Raw genomic sequence first — 23,942 nt, forward strand, 5'->3', positions numbered from 1 at the left:
ACATATATGCACACATCTACATTACTATTCATCTTTTTCTATAGTATTCATTATATTACTATTCTGATTCAAGCATTGGAGTGTCTGTACTCCTTAGTTCTCACTCTAATGCCTCTGTTTGTTCTCTCGATGGTGTCCACATGTCCATCCGTGTCATCTAGGTCTTCGTCTTCTCACAGTTAACAATATTACCACTTCTTCGCTTTCAGACATTATTTACCCGCCTTCATCCTGCAACGGCCGACGATGAGGAACGCTGTGGGACATTCGGGAAAGAAATCACCTTTTACTTGATTGTAATGAAGAACACAAAAGATTAAAAAAAAAAAAAATCGATCGATCAGTAAGAATTTGATATCTTCATCGTGACAAACACTTGCAAGGTTCCATCCGACGCTCCGGCGGCGAGCGCGCCGGGTTCACCGTCCGACGGTAGCTGCATCCAGCTCACCGCCCCTACGAACCCATTCCCGGAGCTTCCGCTTTCGTGCCTCCGCCGCCGAAATCCCTGCACCCAAATCGGGTCTTCCCAGCGGAGGTCGTAGACGAAAACCTCTTCGCTCTCCGAGCCGCTTCCGATGAGGCCGGCGCCGCGCCACACCGACATGCCGACGAAGCTCCGGGCGTTGGAGTGACCGCGGTACGCCCGCACCTGCCTCCCCTGCTCCCATTCCCACAGTCGGTGCGTGCCGTCGGTGCCCGAGGTGACCAGGCGGCGCCAGCCCTGCGCGAACCGCGCGTACGTCACCGCCCGCTCGTGGCCGCCGAGAGTCGCCACCGGCCCCGCCGCGCCCGCCCGCGCGTCGAACACGTACGCGCGCCGGTCGGCGCTGCCCGCCGCGACCCACGGCCCGCCCTCCGGGTCGAACTCCACGCCGCAGACCGGCCCGCCGGCGCGCATGACGGCAGCCGCGCGCCCGCTGCCGCCGCACCGCGGGTCCCACAGCTGCACCGTGCCGTCGTCGGAGCCGGAGGCGCCCAGGTCGCCGCTGGCGGAGTAGTCCACGCTCCAGACGCGGCGGCCGCCGTGCTCGTCGCGCTCCAGCACCACCGCGTTCCGCTCCACGTCGTACTCGGTGACCACTCCGTCGTAGTCGCCGGACCCGATGACGCGGCCGTCGGACCCGGGGCGCCACCGCAGGCTGCTGAGCTTGGCCGGCGCGCAGATGCAGAGCCGGCAGGCGGCGGAGCGCTCAGACACAGCGGCGTGCGGCTCGGATTGGTCGGCCGGAGGCAGCAGAGCAGCGAGACCGTACAACCTTATCTTTCTAGCGATGCCTGCGGTGGCCAAGAGTCGACCGGTGGGGTCGAACTCGACTGCGCCGATGGCGTCGGAGGCGTCGGCCGCCGCTGCCTCCGGGGAGACGAGAGAGGAGAGTCGGAAGCGCCAGTGGGACTGAGCTCTCTCTTCCCAGGAGTCGGCATGCGAGTCGCTCATGGCCCATTCATGTAGCAATGGTGATGCCTAATTAAAAACGGCGCAGGCTATCCAATTACCTTCCTTCCTTCCTTCCTTCCTTCCTTCCTTCCTTTCTTCAGTCCCTGTCATCTTCCATTTTGATTTTGATTTTGATTTTGATTTTGAGACGATCGATCTGATCCAGTGCATTTGGAATGTTTGTTTCTTAAAGAGATGGGACTTGGAGTTGTGGTGCAAAATCAGAAGAAGGGCATTGGATACATGTTCAGTGTCCAAGCCACATATTTGGCTACAGACACGGAGCTGTCAGTGAATTTGCTACGCATGCAGATGGGTGGCCCTCCAGGTTCCAACAGGATTCCCTCACTCAACTCGAATTTAAGTCGATGCTTCAACGCCAACGGTACACCTGACAATGCACCTAATTCTACAAGATATTTGTTGGGCGTGGATTTGCATTTCGATCGCTTGGAATTTTTGCAATGGAAGATGGAACTTCGTCTGTATACTAATTTTGGACTGGCAGAGATCAGAATAATTAAAAAGCGTTCCATGGATGGAACCTGATTCCTAAACTGGGCGTTAATTGGTTCATGTAAACATGAATGTGATCTTGTTAATTAACTACGTTCTTCGAGTGAGATCATGGATGGGGGTGGATTTAATGAGAGGTGGGCGTTTTTTTCAGTGTTTAGGAGTTTTGGCACACTGTTCTTTAATTGTTTTGTGGCGACGAGTCTGCAGGAACGTGGGACAATGCAAGCCTGTAAGAGCTGCCTCTCCTTAATGATGAAGATAGCTAGCTTCTCTTTTGGAAAGTTTTTATTTATTTATTTATTTATTCTTTCTTAATACGATTTTTTTTTAAAAAAAATCATTAATGAGCCAAAAGTAAGATTTTCAATGTGCCCTGAAGAATTGTAAGTGTCAAACAATATTTTATTAATAAATTTTGGCCCAGATTTATTTCTGTATTAATTACTCATGTTTGACATTCAATAATTAAGATACATTTAGTATTTTTAATATTTTCTTTAACTATTTTTAATTAAAATTTTATATTTTTACTGTAATTATTTTAAATTAGAAAACGGTAGATTTATTACAATGAGACAAAAATTAATTTTTAATAGACATATGTTTTATTTTTTCTATCCTCTAATCACTTGTCGATTATAAATTGATTAATTTAAAGACAGATTACAAGGGACATTTGAGAGAACATATATAATTATCTTTTACTATAATTTATTGATGATGTTAACCTTAATAAATAATAATACAATTTTTTATCTGAATTTGATTGATAGTTCAGGTTTTTTTTTCTTCTAGAATTTACGGAGTCCTAAGTAATTATTATTACTCTTATTTAAATACTAATCATCCATTTTTTCTAAAAAAATATTCATAAACCAGCCTAATAAAGTACAAGAACAGGTGATGCAATTAATTCAGGGAACAGTTTTGTTTTTTCTTGTTTAATTATGTGGCTTATGACAAAGTGCTACAGTTGACAAATTTCTGAATTAGGCTGTGGGACTAGGAGACCTGCCTTTTCTTCAAACAAATAAATGACACATATCGTCAGAATTCAAATGTCAGCATCTCAACATTAATCATCATAGTGACCTATGAGAAGGCAAAGTGTCGTAGCACCTTTTAATTAATTATGTGAACCCAACAAATGAATGAAATAATTATAGCAAGTCATGCTCCCATCTGAGTTTGGACGGACGCCTTTTTTTTTTTTAATTTATTTTTTCTTTTGCTTTTGTTGTTCTTCCACCATTTGTGTCTTCAATCTACTTCTCTCAAATCGAATTTTATTGGGCTTCCAACAAAAGAGAGTCACGCACGGTGAGGTCCTGAAAAATTGTCCAATCAACAAGAGTTGGGAACCCATTCGCCTGCAACATGAGAAGTTATCTAAGTAAAAAAAAAAAAAGTCATAGTGAAAATTACAGGTCTTATAGAATTTTTAACTCCCTTTCAACAATATAGTGGCTAGTGAAAGAGACATATACAGCTCATAGTGGATAGGGTTTGTAAATTAACCTACAAACCCAAATATTCATGAATAGATTTACGTTTAAGATCAGTTAAATGAACAAACTTGAACAACTCATTAAACTAAATAAACAAGTTTGAACACATATGTTCAGTTGTTCATTAATAATATTTATTAATAAAACTCTTATTAACATACTAAATAAACAAAGAAAAATTTCAAAATCAATAAACAAATTTGTATTATCAAGCTCAATAATCAATCAAACAACTTTAAAATATAAAAGTTCCAAACAATCAAACAATCTTGAATTGAAAGTTCGATAACATCTAAAAGAATCAAGCTTGAACCAAGTTTGAACCAAGTTTAAGCACATAAAAAAGCAACAAAGTCAAGCTTGAACAATCATTTCAATGACTTTGTTCATTTTAGACTCGGCTTGACTCAATTACCTTATCAAACAAATTTGAACATCACAAAGCTTACCTTGGATCAGCTCGTTTACAACCCTAAATGTGGACAAATCACTATTGCTTCAATTCAGTTATACAAGTAAGGACTTACCGTGCATTCGCTGAACAAATCGACTGAATTCTTTGAAGTTATGACTACACATGAGGACTGGGCTCAGCCTGAGGTACGTGAATGATGATAAATGTCGTCCATCTGGATCACTCAATGGCTTAGCGTTATCTAAAATCTTATTATATCCATCCCTATCATAGCAAGGAAGAGCATTTTCACTTGCCATAGGTAAAGAAACATCCCACGCAGCATTTAAGACCTGAAAATAAGGCATATACCTCATGAAAGATATATCTTTGTTCAACTCCACTTATATTTGTTACTGATGATAAATATTTTAAAGCGAACTATGAATTTTGCACCATACATCTACTAAGCAAAGAGAACCTCAAATGGATGACTTAATTTGGCCAATTGCATTGCATGTCAGAACATCTTGCAAATTAATACTAACTAATAAGCATAAGTTTGACATGGTAACCTAAAAAATGGATATATCAAGCAATGCACCAACATTATAATTACCAAAAAAATTAGGTAATTGGTAATCAAATGGATGTTTAATTATCAAACTAACAAGCGTGTATTCATAATCTCAAATTATGATTCAGTTCATCATTGATTGATCATTGGATAACTTACAGTAATAACAAGGTAAGATAACCTTAGTGTATGAACTAAATGAGAATAAACAGCACTGAATCTAAAGTGTTTGGTATTCTCAGGGGGAAGAATTAATATAACATCTAGAGAAGAGAATCAGCAACTAAACAACATACAATCTAGGATAAAGTGAAGAAGTTTCACCAGCTATCACAGAGATATAAATTGGTATTGATTGATGTATATTACAACTGAAAGAGAAATTTCAACGTGTTGGAGTCTGTAAACCATAAACGAATAAACACTAAGAATCAAATTTGATGATGCATTGAATGGTTGAACAATCTTTTGAGCCATACCTGCCAGACCAATCCTTCAGGATCTGCCAGTGCTTCTGGAAAGTCTGCTTGCTGATTCAAGGTGCGCAACTCAACGCATGTAAAATTTAGTGTTGCATCATGCTTCTTAAGCATTGAGGCGATTGAAGCATAGCCATCACAGTTGCACGGATTATAAAACCCTGCAGTTAACTCTGCAGCATGGCTGGCAGTTTTGTACCACCAATGGATCCCTGATATCTACATCAGCAAGAAAATGAAGATTCAATTACGAAATGAATAAAAGCGACCTTACAATGATACTAGAAACAAGAATTAATACCCATGAAATGCATGGGTTTTAAGTGCAACAACATCAAAAATCACTTTCCATTTCTCCAATGAGTTGTATGTGTCATCACCACTTTTTAGTCCACAGAAAAAAATATATATATTGGGTTGGCAATCTGATAGAGGTAACAGGTTGAAAGATTTAAGCAAATAAATTCTTAAAATAAAAAAGATAAAAGAACTAATCATATACAAGTAAACTACTTGGTTGAACGTGATATAATTCGCTTTCAAAATGACAGGGTTGGAATTTCAGATTAACATAATAGAAAATCAACTAAAGAAATATTTGAGAAAAAAAACACAGAATAATACTAAGATGTCAGAATTCTCAAATGTTTTCATGAATCTAAAAAAAACAAAAAAAAATCCAAATACAGATAAATTTAGTTTGGATACTCGATCCTTCAAGACCAGGCCCTAAATTATCTATATCGTGAGGATTAATAAGAGTCTTCAAGAATAAAGCATAAGCATATATTTAACTATGATGCACATAAGTGATTATGTAGACATACCTTCGTTGAAATCAATGAACCTTCAAATGCTAATTTGGCCAGAGATAATACCACGTCTCCATGATCAATCAAAATTTTCGAATACCAACCTAGAAAGAATCTGCCATATGAATTATCATAATGACCTCCATCACGGAAAAAACCGGTTTCATGAGGCTGGCTGTTATATGAACCAGTATTTTGTGGCACTTTCCCCAACAAAGGATGCCCTCTAGCTTTCGCTGCATCTCTCAAACTTTTCAGCAAATAAGCATCATAGCACTGGAAGGGAGAAACAAAATTCTTAGTTTGATTTTTATGTCACAAAAGCGAATGCAAATTAGCAAAATAAAAGGGCTGCAATTAGCCAACATTTTGATATGACAACTTCGGAAATTAATGACTGAAATGATAAGATTGAGTACATTATAATTTTTCATCTGTTCATGACTCCAAAAATGGAAGGAAAAATTTCACTAGTGCTACCTGAAATTCTCCAATTCCTGGATATCTCCAGCCATGCTTTGCAGGATAAGATGGGTAGCGTAGTTCTCCGCAAGGCCCTAATCCAATCTGAAGCTCAGATATAGTGCCATCTTCAAATAACTCATCAAACTCTACACGGAAGCTTCGCATATAATCAAAATAAACCTATAAGAGGTTTATTCAGAAATATCTCCAAACAGGTTAAATCATCAGTATTTGATGGATATATATATATATATATATATATATATATTTGCAAATCTAGGGCAGGACAAATGCAGTAAACAACATCCAAACACTTTCCTAAATAAAACCACATAATTAAGCCATTTTTCAATTCATAATCAACAACGAGGAATCTACTTCCTCTTACAGAAATGAAATTCTAAATCGAACAAAAGAGAATTTAAAAAGCTCTTGTTGACAACATCTAAAATATTTTCTGTAAAATGATTCTTGATCAGATTCAAGAATTGGATTCATTCTTCCATGTATAATTCTACTTGGATTCATAGCTCTTGAGGCATGAGAACATGAGATTTTTTCTATTCATGTCCCAGCTGCTCCCTTCTCTCGTAGATCAATCTTCTGGAACAAAAGAATTTCTTCTATCCATTTTAAAGACTAATTCTTGATGCAAACCAAAAATTATAGGATTACTGATTTCTGATAAAGATTTACTGCACACTAAAAAGCTTTCAAAACATTCTTTTAGATGACTCATTTAAAACACCATCACAAGATGCTGTTCCATTATATGAATCCTATGATTCAGGTTGGATCTTCCAATCCAGTGGTAGCATCATCTAAATGGACTTATTTTGTTCATATTGCATGTTTGCATCATCTATAAAGACACTTCCTAGTGACTAAAATAATAGCACAAAGGAAATGTAGAACGCTCTTGCAGCAACATATCATTCAAACAAATTCTGATTTAACTATGCCAAAATACTGTATGAAGAACATGAAGAAGAACCTAATTATGTACCTCTACTGCTGTTCGGCCATGTAAGATTCTCATTCTGTCAATTCCCCAAGAAAGGCATTCCGTATTGCGTCTCCCTTCTCTATCTGTGAAAAAAATGTCTGGATTGTTGTTGCCAATTTCAATCACCCATTGTGGCAAAGGAATCCACACATCATCACCAACATTACCTCCACACTCATGAAATGACATGACGACCTAGATGATATTTGTTGACAAAAGACAATTCTAGTTTCAAGAACATCCAGAAAGAACAAGGATGAGCATCAAAGAGAAACCATAATCTAGCATATCATATAGATTCAATTTCTTGCTAGTAATTTAAGCATGATACATCATAATGACAGTTTAAACATTAAAAACACTGAGACATGCCATGAAAGTTCTTCAATACCCAATTGTTATATTGAAGAAAAACAATAGTGTACATCAGTAGTTTATATAACCCAGTTGGTAGCAAACCATTAACATTTGAGATTATAGATGAGTTTAGGAGCTGGTAATCAACAACACATGAATTATGTATCCAAAATATGCATAGGAACTCCTCTAATAATGGAAAGTGAATTCATTCAAAAGCTGTATGAAGCTTCAATATCCAAAGTCCTCAAATTAGTGAAGCAGGAAAGGTTAGGAATAGTGTAATGTAATTTTATTCAAATCCATAATGATGTAGCATCATCAGCAATGCTCTTTAGCTTATAATACTAAACTACGCATAATCAGAAAATTTCAGCAACCAAAATCAAGATATTTGCATGACAAAACAAAAGGACACAAAATTTGTTAGAGATGACAACCAAAAGGCAGGCATATATACCTGGAGCTTAAGCTTCAGTTGTCGTACAATTTGAAATAGTTGTTTATACCCACCCCAATTGTAGATTCTAGGTGCAGAAGCCTCCACAATTCCCCACCAGCAGTCAACCATGACACCATCTACATTGATGGATTTTAATGCCCTCAGTTGTTCCAATAAGATCTCTGGATATGCCAGCTTGCCTTGATTATCAATGACATCAAGCTATAATACTCCTCGACACAAAATAGTAAAATAAGCACAAAGATAATAAGAATAGTGATGATTTATTAGCGGAATCTAATCTACCAAGAAAAACCCAATTGTTGGAATAAGTAACTCACGGGTAGCATCACGTACACTGGGATATAAGATGTGCCGGCAAAACAACGCTCCTCAATCTTCTGAGAAACATCGATTGCCTTGAAGCGAAAGGGAAACCCACCAATTTAATGAACGTGAAAAATTTTAAAGAAAAGAAGAAAATGACAGAAGGAGAAGAAAGCAGGCACCTGCTTGTCATCATCGTCGTTTTCCATGAAGAAAGAAGAATCTCCCTTCGGCTTGTCACCGAATTGATTGAATTTTGCTATCGAGATGGCACTGTGGCACCGTCGGTGGCAAATAAGGTGGGGAAAGGCCGAAGCACTCCGTAGACGGACAGAGCGGCGGTCCTCCACGGAGCGTAGTGCTCGGCAACGGAGAGATGCAGAAGTTGGAAATGAAACAACAGGCAGCCTCCCAAGTGGAACGGAGTAGAAGCCGGCGCAGGGGGCTGGCTGTGGCATCTTTGCTCCAGGGAACTCCTTGTGCCGGAAGCGATGCACCTAAAAGTTTTTATATTAAATATTAAGATTACAAAAACTAACGTTTTCTCCAGCAACTTTAACGGATCTTATACTGGCATTCCTATTTTTCCCCATGAACTTACACATTTGATTCTCACTTCAACAAAAACAAACTAGATAGTTGACTAATTTGTCTCAACAAGAACCCTAAGAATCATCGGAGAAAACATCACGAAATCAACGAATATTGTGAAAATCCGCAAGAATCGAAGTTTCACATAATCAGATAATCAGGCGAGATGAAAGGAAGAAGAAAGAAAAGGCAAAAAACTTGCAAGCGGAGGAAGCAACGAGCAGATGTAGGGCTGGAGAGTATCTTTTAATTCTTAAACACAAATAGTTTATAATTAATAATTATACAACAACCACCTACAATAACCTAACATTATCCCAACCGATGACAACCAATAATTACATCATTAAATTCTACCCTAAATAAATTTTATTAAATAAATTTTATTTTATTTTATTATTACTAACTAAAGCACCGTACTTTCTCTGTAATATTTTCTCTCTAATAATTATAAAAAATCTAAATTTTTATTTGATAGATTTGAAATATAGTTCAATCAAAAATTGCATTTTATGATTTTACATAAATTTAATATAGACACACATTTGACTTTCACTTTGGAATAAATAAATTATCTTAGTTTGTATTTTAAAAAAAAACTTAATTTATTTTTAACTCAATTTGTAAAATAATCTTATAAATTGCTATTTAATAAATTGTGTTTATCATAATGATTTGACTCATTCAGACTTGGCCAAATCATAATAAAATTTCAATAGTTGCATAAGAGTGATCCAACATAAAATATTAACTAGCCATTCGATACACACACAGCTATATATAATACATATGAGCTTTCAGCTTCAAAGGAAAACACTCTCCTCTCTCTCACACAAACACACACATTGTATGAGCTTTAATGTAACCAAACAATGAAGGGTATACAACAAAATCTTTGCATCCACTTCTGCTTCAGCAGACATGCACAATTGTATATCTAACTCCAAGGGGATAATAAATGACAAAAATAAAGCCGAAACAAGGTATTTCGTATGGGTTATGTAGTTTTACATGGAGGGAGTACTAGGAAGACAGAGCTAGCTCAGCCCATGCCAAAGGAGACTCCTTGAGAAGGGCAGCTACTGACAAGTCAATTCCATTCTCCAACACACCGCTTATTATTTGTATTGAAGGTCGCTTCGTTGGATCCGGTTCGATGCAGAGGCTAACCACACTGCATATAACCGCAAGATCTTCAGACTTCACGTTTTTCAGTTCAGGGTCTGCTAGTTTTCCTATGTCTTCTGGGTTCTGAAGGTATGCAGGGGCCTGCAGTTAATAGGAAGACTTTGAGCAATTGCTGCAGCTATTCAGTAATCTAGAAGAACGATGAGCAGAGATATATCATGAATCTATTAACAAGCACCAATATATACGAAGCAGAATGCTGCATGAATCTTACTGCATATATGTTGAATCATACGAAAAGGAAAATGTTTTTATAGAAAGGAACATAGAGTCTTCCATGAGCCAGATTTGATGTCCTGACATTTGATACTTGTGTGATAGAAAAATGTTCGAATTGTCAGATTGACATATTTCTAAATGATAAACCAGCAAAAGACCTACCCAAGGTATTATACTGTTAGCTGGAATTAGCGATATACAGCAACATGCAATGCTATGTTTTCCTGGTTGATAGGGAATGAGGTAACTGAAGCAGAAAATACAATATTTAACTTTGCGGGACAAGAGTATGAGTTGATTGAAGGGTTCATTGAGGATTGAGTTGCTAAACTACATGGAATAAATGAATATCAGAATTATATAGAAAATAAGAACAAATTTAGGTTTGTGATCTTCCTGTCTGTTCCAATAGTATGATGCAATAAAATTTCCTAATATGTGAATTACCCAATTTATCAGACACCCTCTTTCTTTGCAATATGGAGGCCTTCCACTGATTATTTCCAGCAAAAGCACTCCAAAAGCAAATATGTTTCCTTGTATTTCCATCTCTAGTTGCTCAAGAGAAAAATTGTATCCTGGAAGGAAGCCTCCACTGGGAATGTAACCAGAATTCGTCTTGGATTTTGAGAACAAAATTTTCCAGCTTTCAAGCTCAACCAACTGCAAAAGTAAATGCAAAAAGGTTCATCGTTGATATATCATAATAATATAAGAATGTCAAAAGAAACCAATTTAATTAGCAATCTCAGTTTAAAAAACTGCAAGTTTGTGTTTGGACTTGAAAATTGTCACATTTGGAAACTACAACACAATAAGGATTCCATACCTTTGGAGAAAAATCTTCAGTAAGATATACTGTATTTGAGCTCAATTCAGACAACACAAATGGTGGCTGAAGCTCTGTGTGCAAGTACCTCAGTCCCCGAGCAACACCTAGAACTATTTTCATGCGTCTGATCCAAGATAACTGAGATCCATCACCATCTAGATTTTAGAAGTGCTATCTCAAGTTAATTTTTAAGCATTCTCATATTCACATAAGTAGGAAAGTTTGTTGTCACACTTACAGTGTAAATGCTCATATAGTGTCCCGTTAGATGCATAATCAAGTACCAACATCCTTGAAAAAGGTTCACTTTCTTTGCAATAGCCAAGTAACTTTGCTATGTTCTCATGATCCAGTCTAGCCAGATCTACTACCTGAAAACATAAAAGTCACATTTTCAACTGAAAATTCTCATGCATCTTGGAATATATTTTCACCACCTTCAACTACCTTATTATCAAATGATTGCTGGAGATAGTTTGTCCATTGGTCTTCTAAGATGCATGATGAGATAACAGCAGCTTCAGTTAAATCCTTCATTGTCCCTTTATATACTATACTATGTGAAAAAGTGCCAATTATATTGCTGAAATCCTCACAGGCTATTTCAAGTTCCTGCCGGCTAAACCTCAGGACATTTTTTAATATGTCGCCATCTATTTTTGAAATAAATTAGACATGTCAAATATGAGTTTTTTAAACAGTGTTATACAACTTTGCAGTTATTTTGAAGACATAAATGACGTCTGAGATGCAAGCCTTACCTATTGACATCCTTCTACCACCATCCTTCCAACTTTTAGCTTTTTTGCAATGGATTTTCTTAGAAGATTTTAGCTTACAAGTCCTAATTGCAGTGCCGATTCCTGTGATAATGCAGACGACTATAAGAACTCCAGTGGTGGCCTCCAGAATCAGAAGCCATTCTGGTTGTTGTGGACTCCGATGCATATTCCCTGTGGTAGACTGTTTATTTGTCTCCTTGGTTATTGCCTGGTTTTTATTTGAAATACCTAGATCAAAAAATCGATATTATCATTTAACAGCCTCATAACAGAGATTATTCTGAAACTTAAATAGTACTTTCATGTTAGAAATTTTTAAATAGGGATGTTCTACTTCAAATTGAATGGAAAGTTTTTCACAATCAAGCTATGCAGAAGAATTACCAAGTAGACAACAGTATACATGGAATATGCATACAGATTATAGAGTGGGAAAACAGAGATCTGTTAGTAAATAAGGGCATTTTTGTTCATGCTTATAACTGATTTTATTTTTTGCCATTCCTGCATTTTTTAGAATGTTTGTAAAGCAAAAGAGGATTGTGATCCAATTAATACCACTGGTGTCAAAATATTTAAAATATAGATAGTTTAATCAATTACACATATCATTATGGTTCAATCTACGTTTTAGAAGGTTAGAATTGCCACCAAAGATGCAACAGACAAGGAGAGGAAGAACAACATAGTTGTTGCATTTATATGAGTAACCTGCAATTTTGTCATGCCTGTTAGTCTAGATATAGCAAGTGATTATGAATTTGTCAAGCTACTTAACCTAAGATGTGATTTTCTTTTTTATAAGAATGACAGATTCTAAGGGATGGATAATCTAAAATGCAAGGAGAGGTTAAAAATTTTCTTTTGATAAAAAATGTCAATTTCTTTTGTCAAACGTAATCCAGAAAAGGAACTGGTACCAGTACATAATTGAGGAGTCCTCTGCGGAACTGAGTATTTATCTCCAAAACAGTTTGCTTGGAAGCTTGACCTGCACATGGATCCAAGAATTTACCAAGTTGAGCTAAATAAGATAAAAGGAAAATTAAGATAATATTAAATACCTTGGAAGGTACTTTAAGCATGATGGTATTTGTCCGATCAAGAAGTTGTAGGAAAAATCTCCCACTCTTAACTTTGCTGAATGGCAAAGGCCGCTGCTACTATTATCAGATGTATGCCTAATTAAAATAAAAGGTAAATATCAAATATTTAAGGATAGCACATCTTAATTGTAATCTTTTAGATGCACCCAATATCTCAAAATGTAAACAGTGATATAGCTGTATATATACACATATATGTTGTTAGTACATATGTAAAGAATGTTCAAATTATTTCCAAGTTTGCCTTAGATAGCAGCATAAGCCTTTTCTTTTTGGTTCACCAATCGTAGTTTTGCAAGTATATGCATACAAACTTTAACTAGAGTGTGAATATGGAGTTAGCACTATAAAAGACTAAACATCATAAACTTCTGGCACAGGGTCATTCCAAAGTGTGGTTATTGAAAATTATTTGTGACAATACTAATAATACTAAATATGCCAAAAAAGGAAACATAATGCTCTTGAAAAGAAAGTAAAGAAATTGATTAGATTTAACACATTCTTCATATATATGGTACAGGTTTTGATTATCCAATGGAAATTATGCAAAATGCAGTGGATAGTCATAAAAGGGGAAAGAATAAAATCAAAACCAATACAAGTCTGATATTTATATCTCTATGTTATTTTGTTGTCAAAATATTATCAGTTTGATCCTATAAAATTATGATGATTCTAAGAATTTTCTCTTGATTCCGTACTTTGGCTGAAAAAATGAGCTCCTTAAAACCAAGATAGCCGCTATAGACTTTCACCTAACTTAAGACAATGGCATATTCAAATGTCATCAAAAATGATTTCACTGTCACAGCATGACATCAAGAATGAATTCACCATCATAAAAGATTCAGTCAGTGATAGATTCCAATGTAAAGCAATTTCAATCTCAGTAGTCCAAACCTTGTAATTTATTGTGGTCATCTTTATTTTCTATCGTGCAGGATACCATGTTTATATATTCAGAGATTAAATATGGCTGACAATGGATACGATTTTAGTGAACTTTAACAATCTCCTGATAGTTATCTCGATTTCTTGTTCCACTCATTTCCATTATTTTTATCATGCTGAAAAATTAAAGCTGTATATGAACATTAATGTAGCAATTTATATGAACGGGTTTTATGTTTCAAGTTTCAACTAAGCCTTCCCATAACAAGTTTGCCAACTGAAAAATAACTGCAGAAAATTTTCAACATTTACCAAGAAAAATGTTCATATTGATTGGATCAACTAAGTTAAAAACATACATAAGGTCATTTTTCATTGTTTATTCTCCAGTTGTATATGTCCATACAAACAACAACAACTTGTCCTACTAGGTGGGGTAGTTGTGTATGTCCATGAAGTGAGAAATAATGTATAAGAATATTTTCCCGTAAAAAGACATTGTCGATGACGTGGAGAAGTTTTAATAATATCTAATCCAGGAAACAGAAGTTTAGTAGCCATAGCATTTGAAGAAAATAAACAAAAAATAATAAAAATATAACTTACATGGCGTGTAAAGTTGCTGAGAAATTTGACATGGTAACTCCTGGAATTTGTCCCTCAAGCCTGTTCCTGTCTAATCGCAACTCTACAAGATTCTTCAACTTACCAAGTTCTGGAGGTATCTTACCAGTCAAACCATTGGAATGAAGATCTCTAAAAAGAGAAGAAAAAGGGAAGCCAATTAACGCAAATTAGCCACCAAATTCACTAGTGTTCAAAATCCAAGCAGTGATTACTTCGTACAATTTTGTGACGGCAGTTAATTCTCCAAGCATAGGAGGTATAGGACCAGTGAGTCTATTTACACTCAAATCTAACAGAGTAAGGTTCTTCAGCATCCCTATTTCCGTTGGAATTGCACCTAAAAGCAAGTTATTTCTCAAATGCCTGCAGAATGACAGCTAATCTTCAGAGGAAGGCACGTAACACGAAGAACTAGGTCACAAGAAACAAAACCACATACAGTTCTTGCAAGCAACCGAGATATCTAAGTTCTGGAGTGAGAAATCCTTTCAATGACGACCCCGAAAGGTTTCTGCAAAAATGAAGATACAGTTCCGCACTTCACATACTGAAACAGAAATTTCCTCAAAAAAAAAAAAAAAAAACTAATAGAGGATAATTGCAAACATGCTTTTTCCACGAGAAGAGATAAAGAGGAAACCGAGATCTAAGAAAGAGTGAAGACTCCAACAAAGCGGCAGATGTCTTACAGGGAAACAACGCAATCCCGATTCGCGGAGCAGGCAACGCCAGTCCAATTGCAAGGACTCCCATCGAGGGGATTCCAGTCGGCGAGAGCCGACAAAGGATCCTCAAACGCAGCGCGTTTAAATGCAGCCAGCGCAGAGACTACGAGGAACAACAGTTAATCCCGACATTATCTCAAAAAGACAAAAAAAAAAAAAAAAACGAGATCATTCGGATCAGAACAAGATACTCACTTTCATAGGCAGGGAAGGAGTAGACTTGAGCGAGAAACACCTCCCATCTGAAAGCAACAGCGACAACAGTAGCAACAAGAAACTGAAGCCCAACCGATCTCTTCATCCCTTAGCAAAGACCAGATTCGAAAGCGTCCATGAAGATGAAGGAGAAGCAAAACAACAATTGCCACCAGGTTGGTGGCTGCGGAGGTGCGCTTTAAAAAGAGCCGCAGGCCAGAGAGTGCAGAGCAATCCTTTTCTTGCTGGTTCACGGTCCACTATTTAAGAGACAAAAGCATTCCTTCAAGGGTGTTTAGGTGCAACTCCTGTCTAGTCATTCATTCATCAGTCCAGTATTGTGTATTAAGCTTTTCAATACTACATATACATTCATGAGTTCACTCTCAGTATTGTGGCAACGTATCGATACAAGGATCGAACTATTGCCTTATCAAATTGTTGTGACTGACTGATTATGACTTCGGATCCCACTGTTGTTGCCTTTAAGGCAGCATGTGAGCAGACCGCATGACCACCCTCTTCACTTCGTCGGTCCGGTCCCTGTTCATTTCTCTGTGCAGTACGGAACGAAACATTAATTCGATTATTTTTTGGGTGGAGCAGCTGAAGGAAGTAGGTGAACGCTGTGGAGTGCAATAAAACAATAGTCATAATGCGATCCAACAATCCCCATGAACCATCGTTTTCTTTTTTCTCTGAAGCAAAACAGTAGATGCGCTGTTCCTTTCACGCCTGTTGCTGTTTCCACTCTCAACTCACTTGCTAAGGTTGCAAGCTCAGTCAGCACCTATCGACGTGAATACAAGCTCCGAGTCCTGACTGCCAGATTACCTGGTAGCTATCTCATCCCTTCGCTTCCAAGTCAAGGTAGGACAGAGGAAATTATTTTTGTTCTTGAGCAATTACTTTCACTTGATCTTAATCTTGGCATTTTAAGAATGAAGTTAGGAGGAAAATGGATGGGGAGAGAAAGATGTGCAAAATTGCACATATCATACACATGCTTTCTTTCAGCTCATGTAAACTGAGCTTAAGTTTCACAAATTGTTAACTCAACACAATTTAGACTTTTACATTGTAAATATTGGCCACATTGGCTCAATGGACAATTGAGTTTAGGTTGAGTCAATCAAGTCTAATCGACCAAGGAGAATGATCTAAGCAACAGGGACAAATCGTCGTTACCAGCAGTCTTAGATTCAATACGACGCAAGTAAAAAAGAGAAAAAAAAGGTAAATAACCTAGTGATGCTTGCTGCTTGAGCAAAATAGCTTAAAAGCTGGAGTTCATTTATCTTCAGAGTGAACTTAAGGGGAAGATATCAAGTGACAGCAGCGTCATCCGTGGAAATAAGCCTGCAAGCTTCAACTATTCAGTTTCGCCAATGGAATCTGGCTTCAGAATCCGAGCAGCAATTTCGCCAAATGATTTCACATCTAATCCCCACAACCTGGAAGGGATCCCAAACCATGTCATGTTTCAGCATGAGCACGAAGCTATCATTTCGATTGTGACATTAGAACCATCAAAATAATCCAGAAATAACATGACGAAGAAAATGGAAATTAGTCACTAGTTATTGGCGGAAATCCTAAAGTGTTGAATTTTCCCATCGGACACATTTTAGTTTTTTGATGAACAGGTACCTTCTCTCATTACACACCATAAATAATCCTAGTTCAGTGCACTAAAACTCCTCTTCTTTCCAATTACTTTGACGATCAAAATTCATTCATTTTTAGAAGAAAGAAAATACTAGTGAATTTATAAGAACGAAAGATAAATTTGAGTATAAGCAGATCATCAAGGAGTTTAAGTTCAAAAACTAGATAACTCTAATCATGTTAATTTTGACAATAATTTGATACCAGAAACTTAAAGTTTGAGGTAGAGTGGGCAACTACTTTTGAATTAAAATGAGCCATAACAAGTTACAGCAAAAAAGACAAAAAAAAACAAAGCTCCTTGATGGTCTAAGTAATGTCATTTTGATTTGAAAATCCTACCAGACTTCATGGGAGTGAGATGAAATACTTGGATGTTTTTGAGTTGAAACAAGTTATCAAGAAGTTTTAGCACCAAAATTTATTATTTTGATTAGCAATCATACATGAGGCTGTCTGAGAGTCACAGGTAGAGTGTTCAAGCATTTTCAAGTTGAAAAAAACCAGAGACCCTTTTCAGTTCAAAATGATTAATCCTCTTGATAGGCTAAAATAAATAATTTTAGTAAAAAAGGACTTTTTTCAACTCGGAAACAACACTCCACTTGGAGAACTTCGGGAAAACTATGGTAATAGAATATTTAGTTGAAAATGATCAATCACACTGATGGCCCAAAAATATCATTTTGCCCAAAAAGGGCTCATTTATGTAAAAAAATACATATTCTTTCCAACTGAAATACTTGAGCACTCCACCTGAGACTCTAGAACACAATATAATTTTTAATCAAAATGATCTATTTTGAGTTATTTTTGTCACAACTCCTTAATAACTTGTTTCAACACAAAAAAACATCTAAATACTCCACATGACACTCTCAAGACACCTATAATACGATTTTTTTTCTAAGACCCCCAAGGAAGCATCTCTAGTATGGTGTTCTAGCAAAATTACAAAATCTTGGTTGTCAAGGAGATTTTGGCCAAAAGCTCCCCAATGATCCGGTTAAACTTAAATTTTCCAAGTATACCTTTCCTTCTTTCGGAAACACTAACATATACATTTTTTAACAATGAATAAATTTTGACCATTAAAATAATTGAAAAAGAAAGAGATGTAATTTTGTTGAAGTAGAGGTATTTTGAATTTGTGGAAAGAAAAGGGGTATGAGTATGAGTGAATGGGAAAAATTAAAAGTGGGGAGTATGATTTTGGGAAATCGGCCTAGTTATTTGACCAAGTAGTTAAATTCCTATGGTATATAACAATAAAATATCCCTAGACTGCAATAGGGTTAAAGGAAAAGAGAAGCGTTTGCCATGAATTGGAAAATTAAGCCCCACTGCTTGTTGCCACTTTTCAAGATTTTTTTTTCTGATAAGCAAATAAAAGGGCCCAAGGATACGTCAAGCTAGTAAACTGAAATAAAATTCCCCTTTCAAGATGCATCGAGTCCCAAATTGGTGTTATATTGATTCTGGAAATCTCCAAAATTGTTCCACTTACCAGCAATCAATTCCAATGGAGTTGGCACCATCTTTGTCTGCCTTTTCATCATCTCCAACATGTATCACCCTGCTAGAATTCACGCCAATTTTATCTGGAAGAAATAAAGAGAATAAGGATTTTAGATGTAAACTAATAAATTCTTAGATGGCAAAATGATTTCTAGCACACGCACAACATATCTTCATGTTAAAGAAGAGATTGTGTATGAAGGTATATGTTGTTTAGGAATAGTTCATTAATGAAGAAGCCTGATGCCTAATTAATCGAAAACAGTTCATTTTTGTACCAAGAGCTGCTCTGAATATCTCTGGAGAAGGCTTCTCGAACCCAACCTCAGAAGAGACAATGATAGCATCAAAACTATCAGATAAAGGTAAAAGAATCATTAGCATAAATGCAAAAGTATACAAATCATAAAGTTAAAATATTATGCACAAACTTTGACCAGACATTTCCATCATACAATGGTTAATTATCACTTAAACTAAGATGTCATGGATGCACTTCAAGTAGCCAGGCTGCCAAATGATAAAAAAGAAAAATCAAAGCAAAATTCCTTTGTGTTCAAGAGGATGTTACTAATGTGTCTAACTAGTGTATGATCATATTGGATAAAGGATAAACAATCAATCAACAGAAGGGAATTGGACAATGTGAAATTTGCAGCTTACAGCTTTGAAACATTGAGTTCATTCAACAGTCTGCGCAAGCGAGTATCAAAATTGGAGACAACTGCCAGCTTAACTGGAAATTAAAAAAAAAAGGTTAGAAATTCAAGGATCATTAAAAAATGCTCTTGGGTTTAGAATGAAATAAAATGGAGAAGATACTTGGCTTATATGACCTCCAGCATCTTTCAAGAGACACATTGCTTCGTATGCCCCATGTGGTAAGTGCCATGCATCACCATTTGCAAAATACTAGCAAAATACATTTACTTAAATCGACTTGTTTAAATTTATGAGAGATGAGAAAGATTTATGATGTGTTAAGAGGAGTAAATAAGCAAACATACTTGTGACAAACAAAACAAAAGAAACCTCATGCAACTGAAATTTAAATGATATTTTGTTGGATAGATCCATAAATGGCACACATGCACTCATCCTTCTGACATTCAAGCATCAGTAGCCAAACCTGGCTAAAAAACAGCTCCTAATGCAGAATACATGGTAACAATAAAAATAAGCTGCAGTTTTATGAGATTTCACATGCCTCAGTTAGCACATCTACTCTGCTTAAGCCACAAAATTGACTTTAAAAATTCAACAGAATGGTCTGTTGAACTTATCAAAATTTAAGTCTTGACGTCCAAACACACAACAATAAACTAAATCCAACCAAGATTATAGAGTCGAGAAACTTCAAAAAGTTTGTTACCTAGAAAGTAAAATTTTCTGGTCCAGGCAGGTAATGCAATTTAAATGCGCTACTTGTTAGGACTTGTTCACACTATCGTATTAAAATTTCCTTTACAAGTCTAGATGGTAGTATGGTACAGGCAAAGTGCTAAGGGTTGTACCCAAGCCAATGCAAGCTTCATGTGCTCAGACATGTTTGTTAGAAAAATAAACAAGTTCAAGCTCATATCTACATTTTGCATTCAAACATGTTTATTAAAACCTCAAGCTCAATATTAACCAAGCTCAAATATTTGTGTTCAAACTTGTTTATCAAAAATCTTGGCAAGCTCTATCAGGGATAAGATTGTTCTTACAAGTTAGCTAATGAGTTAATACCCGAGCCAATAGATGGAACTTATTATTTATTCATTTGTACATATTATAGAAAATTAAGAATCTTAAATTTTGTAAAATATCAAAAAGTATTATCCTCAAATAGTAGCATAAATATATACATGTAATGGATTTTTCTTATATATCTGAATGGGAAACTAGAGAAATAAAATCATAAATGGCCCTTCAACAAGTTTGTTCACGAATATATATGGGCATTCACTAGTCAAGCTCACTAGTTTCAAACTTCTTTATTAATTTTGTTGGTCTTAAAAGTATACATCCAAGCTTTTGTTTCGGTACATAATGAACATAAATGTGCTCTTAATGAGCCAACTATCGAACTTGTTCATTTTTTTTTATTTACAGACCTAAGGGTGCCCTTTTGTGTTCTTCGCACCAGTGTCAAAGCGTGGTATATCTTTTTCTCTGTGTTTGTTTCCGTAAATTATTTGTCTCACATTATTTGTAACTAATAATGTTAGTTCCAGAATTGACTAGTCAATTAAGATTCTCACCTCATAAACCTCTTCAAAATAACTGCTATCACTGAAACCAGTGGCTTCGGACACAACCAGCTTCCAGAATGCCCGTCCGTCTCCCTGGCCTTTCAAATTCCATTAAGAGCGCTCACAACATGCGTGCACGCAGCTCTCCGCAAAAACAAAAAAAACAAAAAACAAAAGAAAAAACAAAAAGGGTAAAACCTGATAGCGAAGCTTCTCTGGCCATGGAGCTGAAAAAGCCCTTCTGAAGCCCTTCTTTATCTCCGCCTCTGTCGTGCTCAATCCTGAAAAAGTTAAATATCAGAAAAATAAAATTAGATAGTTATATAGAATTGAAAATTAGTTCGCTCTCATGAATCGTGAGTAGAGGATTACCATATTTCCTCCCAATTGAGGCGTATGTTGCCTCCACGGGCCTTGCCAGTTGAAGAAGCGTGCCGCCAGCGTCCAACAGGAGCCCGTCATACGCCCTAGATACCCTATGATCATCCATGGAAGCTGCACAGAGGACATGGATCTTCGCTGTCATTCAATCCGGTGTGATCGAGAAGGAAAGAAAAAATGAATCCATGAACAATTGGACATGTAACTAGATGAAAAGAAAACCTGAGCCGATCTCCGTCCAACGCCGGCGAGTCTGAATGGTAGTTCTGCCTCTGAGAAGGCTAATGGATGTAGCAGGAGACCAGCAACGCATCCGGGAGAAAGCTTCCATTTCTGAAGGCTAATGGATGTATCAGGAGAAGGGCGTCAACAAGCCGCCGGCCGAGCTGGTCTGTTTACTTAATTAGATATGTTAAATATTTTATCTAACATATAAATTATATATATATATTAACATATTATAAAAAGCAATTTACCAAAAAAAAAAAACGTATTCAGATTTTTAAATTTATCAAAAAAAACAAAGGCATACTACTTTATTATTTATCGAATGATACAATTAATTTTTTTTTACATATTTTTCCTATTATACCCTCTTATTTATTTTTCTTTTTATTTTCTCTCTATATACATGGATGTGGGTGAGGTCAGGGGTGGTCAGTGTGTGGGTTACTTGTCTGTAATCTGCTTTGCTTTTGTGTCTGCATTCACTCTCCATAGTATAGTAGGATACAGAGTGGCAGTGGTTGGCGTTTTTGTATGTAATGTTTATCTCTTTTCTACTCGCTCTTTCGCCTGCTTTGGCTGGTTCTTCAAATGTTTTAGCAAAGTGAAATAAATAATGACAATTGGCTGGCGCAGCCTGTGATAGTGGAATTACGTGGATGCGATCGGGCTGGGTGGTGGTGGGTTTGGTGAAGCAACGGTGGATCTGAAACTCCGTCTCATTCGATTGGTGTGATTTTGAGATGGAAGTTGAATATAGTGTTGTACAAACCTGGTGTTAAATCGTAAAAACGTTATTGAAATAGTTGGGCGATATGGAATCATGCTCGGGCTCGGCCGTGGGTCTTCATCATTCCGTATCGGGCCGTGGCCAGGCGCATTGAATATCGGCGTGTGGGTGCGGCGATATTATGTCGGATCGATGTAGATGCGATCGTTCCTCTTGAACGATGGGTGAATATCCTTTATCTCGCGTTGACGATACGGATCAATATTAGGTCGGCGCATTGTTCTGCATTCGTTTAAATATACAGATTGATAATGGATGTGTGCGTGCTGCGACTGAATGTCTCGAACAGCGTGAGCATATAATTCAGTATTGGGCTCGTGGCCGGGCATTATCAGATATCCTCTGAACAACGGTAATTCGCGCGAAATTTCGTGGCCCAGAAACGCAATCAATTGTCTTTCCAGTACGATAGAATTAAATGCTCATTCCTCTCCAGACGCATTAGGCGCGATATCGGTCAATATTAAAGGCGTCCGTGCTGGCGATTCTTTTGTACGTTTAAAAGTTGAAATCGCTGGATGGCGTCGCTGAATGGGGTAAATGATGATTATATTTTCGACGAAATCGTTGCGTTCAAAGTTACGGTGCCGTTCGATTCGCAATGAACTACAGGTCTGAAAATTCAAATATGTTATCGTATTTATTCGGCTTTCGAGAAGGTGTTATTTTGAAATAAGCGTGTAAAAAAAGAAGAAAAAGAGAACTAAATATTGCGTCGAGGAAAGAAGAGAGAGAAATATTTGTAGAAAATAAAAAGAAAGTGGTGGGAGGGGTAGAATGGAAAACATATTACAAATAATAAAATAGTACATCTTTTGATAAATTCGAAAATCTGAATACGATTTTTGGTAAATTATTGATATAAATAATTTAATATTTTATTTTTATACATATAAATAAAAAATAAAATTATCCATATTTTTTTTATAAATTAATGAAAATTTAACCCTTCATCCTTTTCTTTGGATTAAAATCATTCGGTTCTATAATTAACAACCTCAGATTCTACTTAATTTAATCTTCGCCCTTATTTTGGGGGATTTCCATCTTGCCCGCCAAGGAGTTATTTTCACACCTAGTTCTTAAAGCCACTTCATTTCTGGTCATATCTTGATTTTAGAGCCATCAACTAATTGAGCCAAGTTGAATTGAGCTTGAGCTAAGCTTAGTCTTAAACTCGGCTCAAGTCGATTTATACTGCCTTAACTTGAGCTCGAGCTCAATCAAGCATGTACAATTGAGCTCAAGCTTGAGTTTGATATTTAATTATGAGCACAAGCGCTAGTTCTCAATTTTTTAATTTTTTTTATAAATAAATTAATATATTTATATATTATATATTATTAAAATATATATTATTACTGGCTCATTTGGTTCGATAAGTCATCAAGTCAGTAATAATTAGACTTGAGCTCAATCAATTTCAAGCTCAAGTCGAATTTTTACTGAGTCACTCGTGAGTAGTTCACAAACTATTTGGCTCATTTAATTTGCACCCTACTTGATTTACATATTTTTTAAAAAAATCTCCCTAATATTTATTATATTTTTAAAAATATTTTAAAATTTAATTAATATCAAAATTTTCATATAATTTGTATTTTATCTTCAAAATACTATTTATTCACTAACTTATGCAT

The 23,942-nt window shown here is 36.6% G+C and overlaps 4 protein-coding genes across 7 annotated transcripts; all 4 read right to left on the minus strand.

Moving 5' to 3' along the window:
- Positions 1-270: 270 nt before the first annotated feature.
- Positions 271-1,659, minus strand: LOC122033583 (WD repeat-containing protein RUP2-like). The gene has a single exon (XM_042592642.1). It carries the CDS (start codon positions 1,436-1,438, stop codon positions 341-343), a length of 1,098 nt encoding a protein of 365 aa, XP_042448576.1. The 5' UTR covers positions 1,439-1,659; the 3' UTR covers positions 271-340.
- Positions 1,660-3,192: 1,533 nt separating this feature from the next.
- On the minus strand, positions 3,193-9,154 carry LOC122033573 (beta-amylase 2, chloroplastic-like). 2 transcript variants are annotated; one of them, XM_042592626.1, is made up of 10 exons: positions 8,507-9,154; positions 8,339-8,416; positions 8,016-8,219; positions 7,366-7,393; positions 7,199-7,281; positions 6,208-6,372; positions 5,743-6,003; positions 4,916-5,134; positions 3,993-4,212; positions 3,193-3,327 (listed from the first exon to the last, which is right to left on the minus strand). In XM_042592626.1, the coding sequence occupies exons 1-10, from the start codon at positions 8,780-8,782 to the stop codon at positions 3,302-3,304; spliced, it is 1,560 nt and encodes a 519-aa protein (XP_042448560.1). In that variant the 5' UTR covers positions 8,783-9,154; the 3' UTR covers positions 3,193-3,301. The 2 variants fall into 2 exon arrangements, with proteins under 2 accessions (XP_042448560.1, XP_042448559.1); XM_042592625.1 differs by having other exon boundaries at positions 7,199-7,393.
- A 481-nt stretch (positions 9,155-9,635) lies between these two features.
- On the minus strand, positions 9,636-15,733 carry LOC122033570 (probable LRR receptor-like serine/threonine-protein kinase At1g63430). 2 transcript variants are annotated; one of them, XM_042592620.1, is made up of 13 exons: positions 15,484-15,733; positions 15,253-15,391; positions 15,003-15,074; positions 14,783-14,926; positions 14,543-14,692; positions 13,001-13,117; positions 12,857-12,927; positions 11,916-12,164; positions 11,602-11,807; positions 11,393-11,525; positions 11,152-11,309; positions 10,770-10,985; positions 9,636-10,184 (listed from the first exon to the last, which is right to left on the minus strand). In XM_042592620.1, the coding sequence occupies exons 1-13, from the start codon at positions 15,587-15,589 to the stop codon at positions 9,939-9,941; spliced, it is 2,007 nt and encodes a 668-aa protein (XP_042448554.1). In that variant the 5' UTR covers positions 15,590-15,733; the 3' UTR covers positions 9,636-9,938. The 2 variants fall into 2 exon arrangements, with proteins under 2 accessions (XP_042448554.1, XP_042448555.1); XM_042592621.1 differs by having other exon boundaries at positions 12,863-12,927; positions 15,484-15,732.
- A 715-nt stretch (positions 15,734-16,448) lies between these two features.
- Positions 16,449-21,695, minus strand: LOC122033586 (haloacid dehalogenase-like hydrolase domain-containing protein 3). 2 transcript variants are annotated; one of them, XM_042592648.1, is made up of 9 exons: positions 21,510-21,695; positions 21,279-21,401; positions 21,105-21,187; positions 20,916-20,999; positions 19,506-19,581; positions 19,333-19,405; positions 18,948-19,021; positions 18,659-18,752; positions 16,449-16,937 (listed from the first exon to the last, which is right to left on the minus strand). In XM_042592648.1, exons 1-9 carry the CDS (start codon positions 21,616-21,618, stop codon positions 16,856-16,858), a joined length of 798 nt encoding a protein of 265 aa, XP_042448582.1. In that variant the 5' UTR covers positions 21,619-21,695; the 3' UTR covers positions 16,449-16,855. The 2 variants fall into 2 exon arrangements, with proteins under 2 accessions (XP_042448582.1, XP_042448581.1); XM_042592647.1 differs by having other exon boundaries at positions 21,279-21,425.
- Between the last annotated feature and the right edge of the window lie 2,247 nt (positions 21,696-23,942).

This window comes from Zingiber officinale, chromosome 11B (assembly GCF_018446385.1).
Source record: "Zingiber officinale cultivar Zhangliang chromosome 11B, Zo_v1.1, whole genome shotgun sequence".
NCBI classification, from domain to species: domain Eukaryota; kingdom Viridiplantae; phylum Streptophyta; class Magnoliopsida; order Zingiberales; family Zingiberaceae; genus Zingiber; species Zingiber officinale.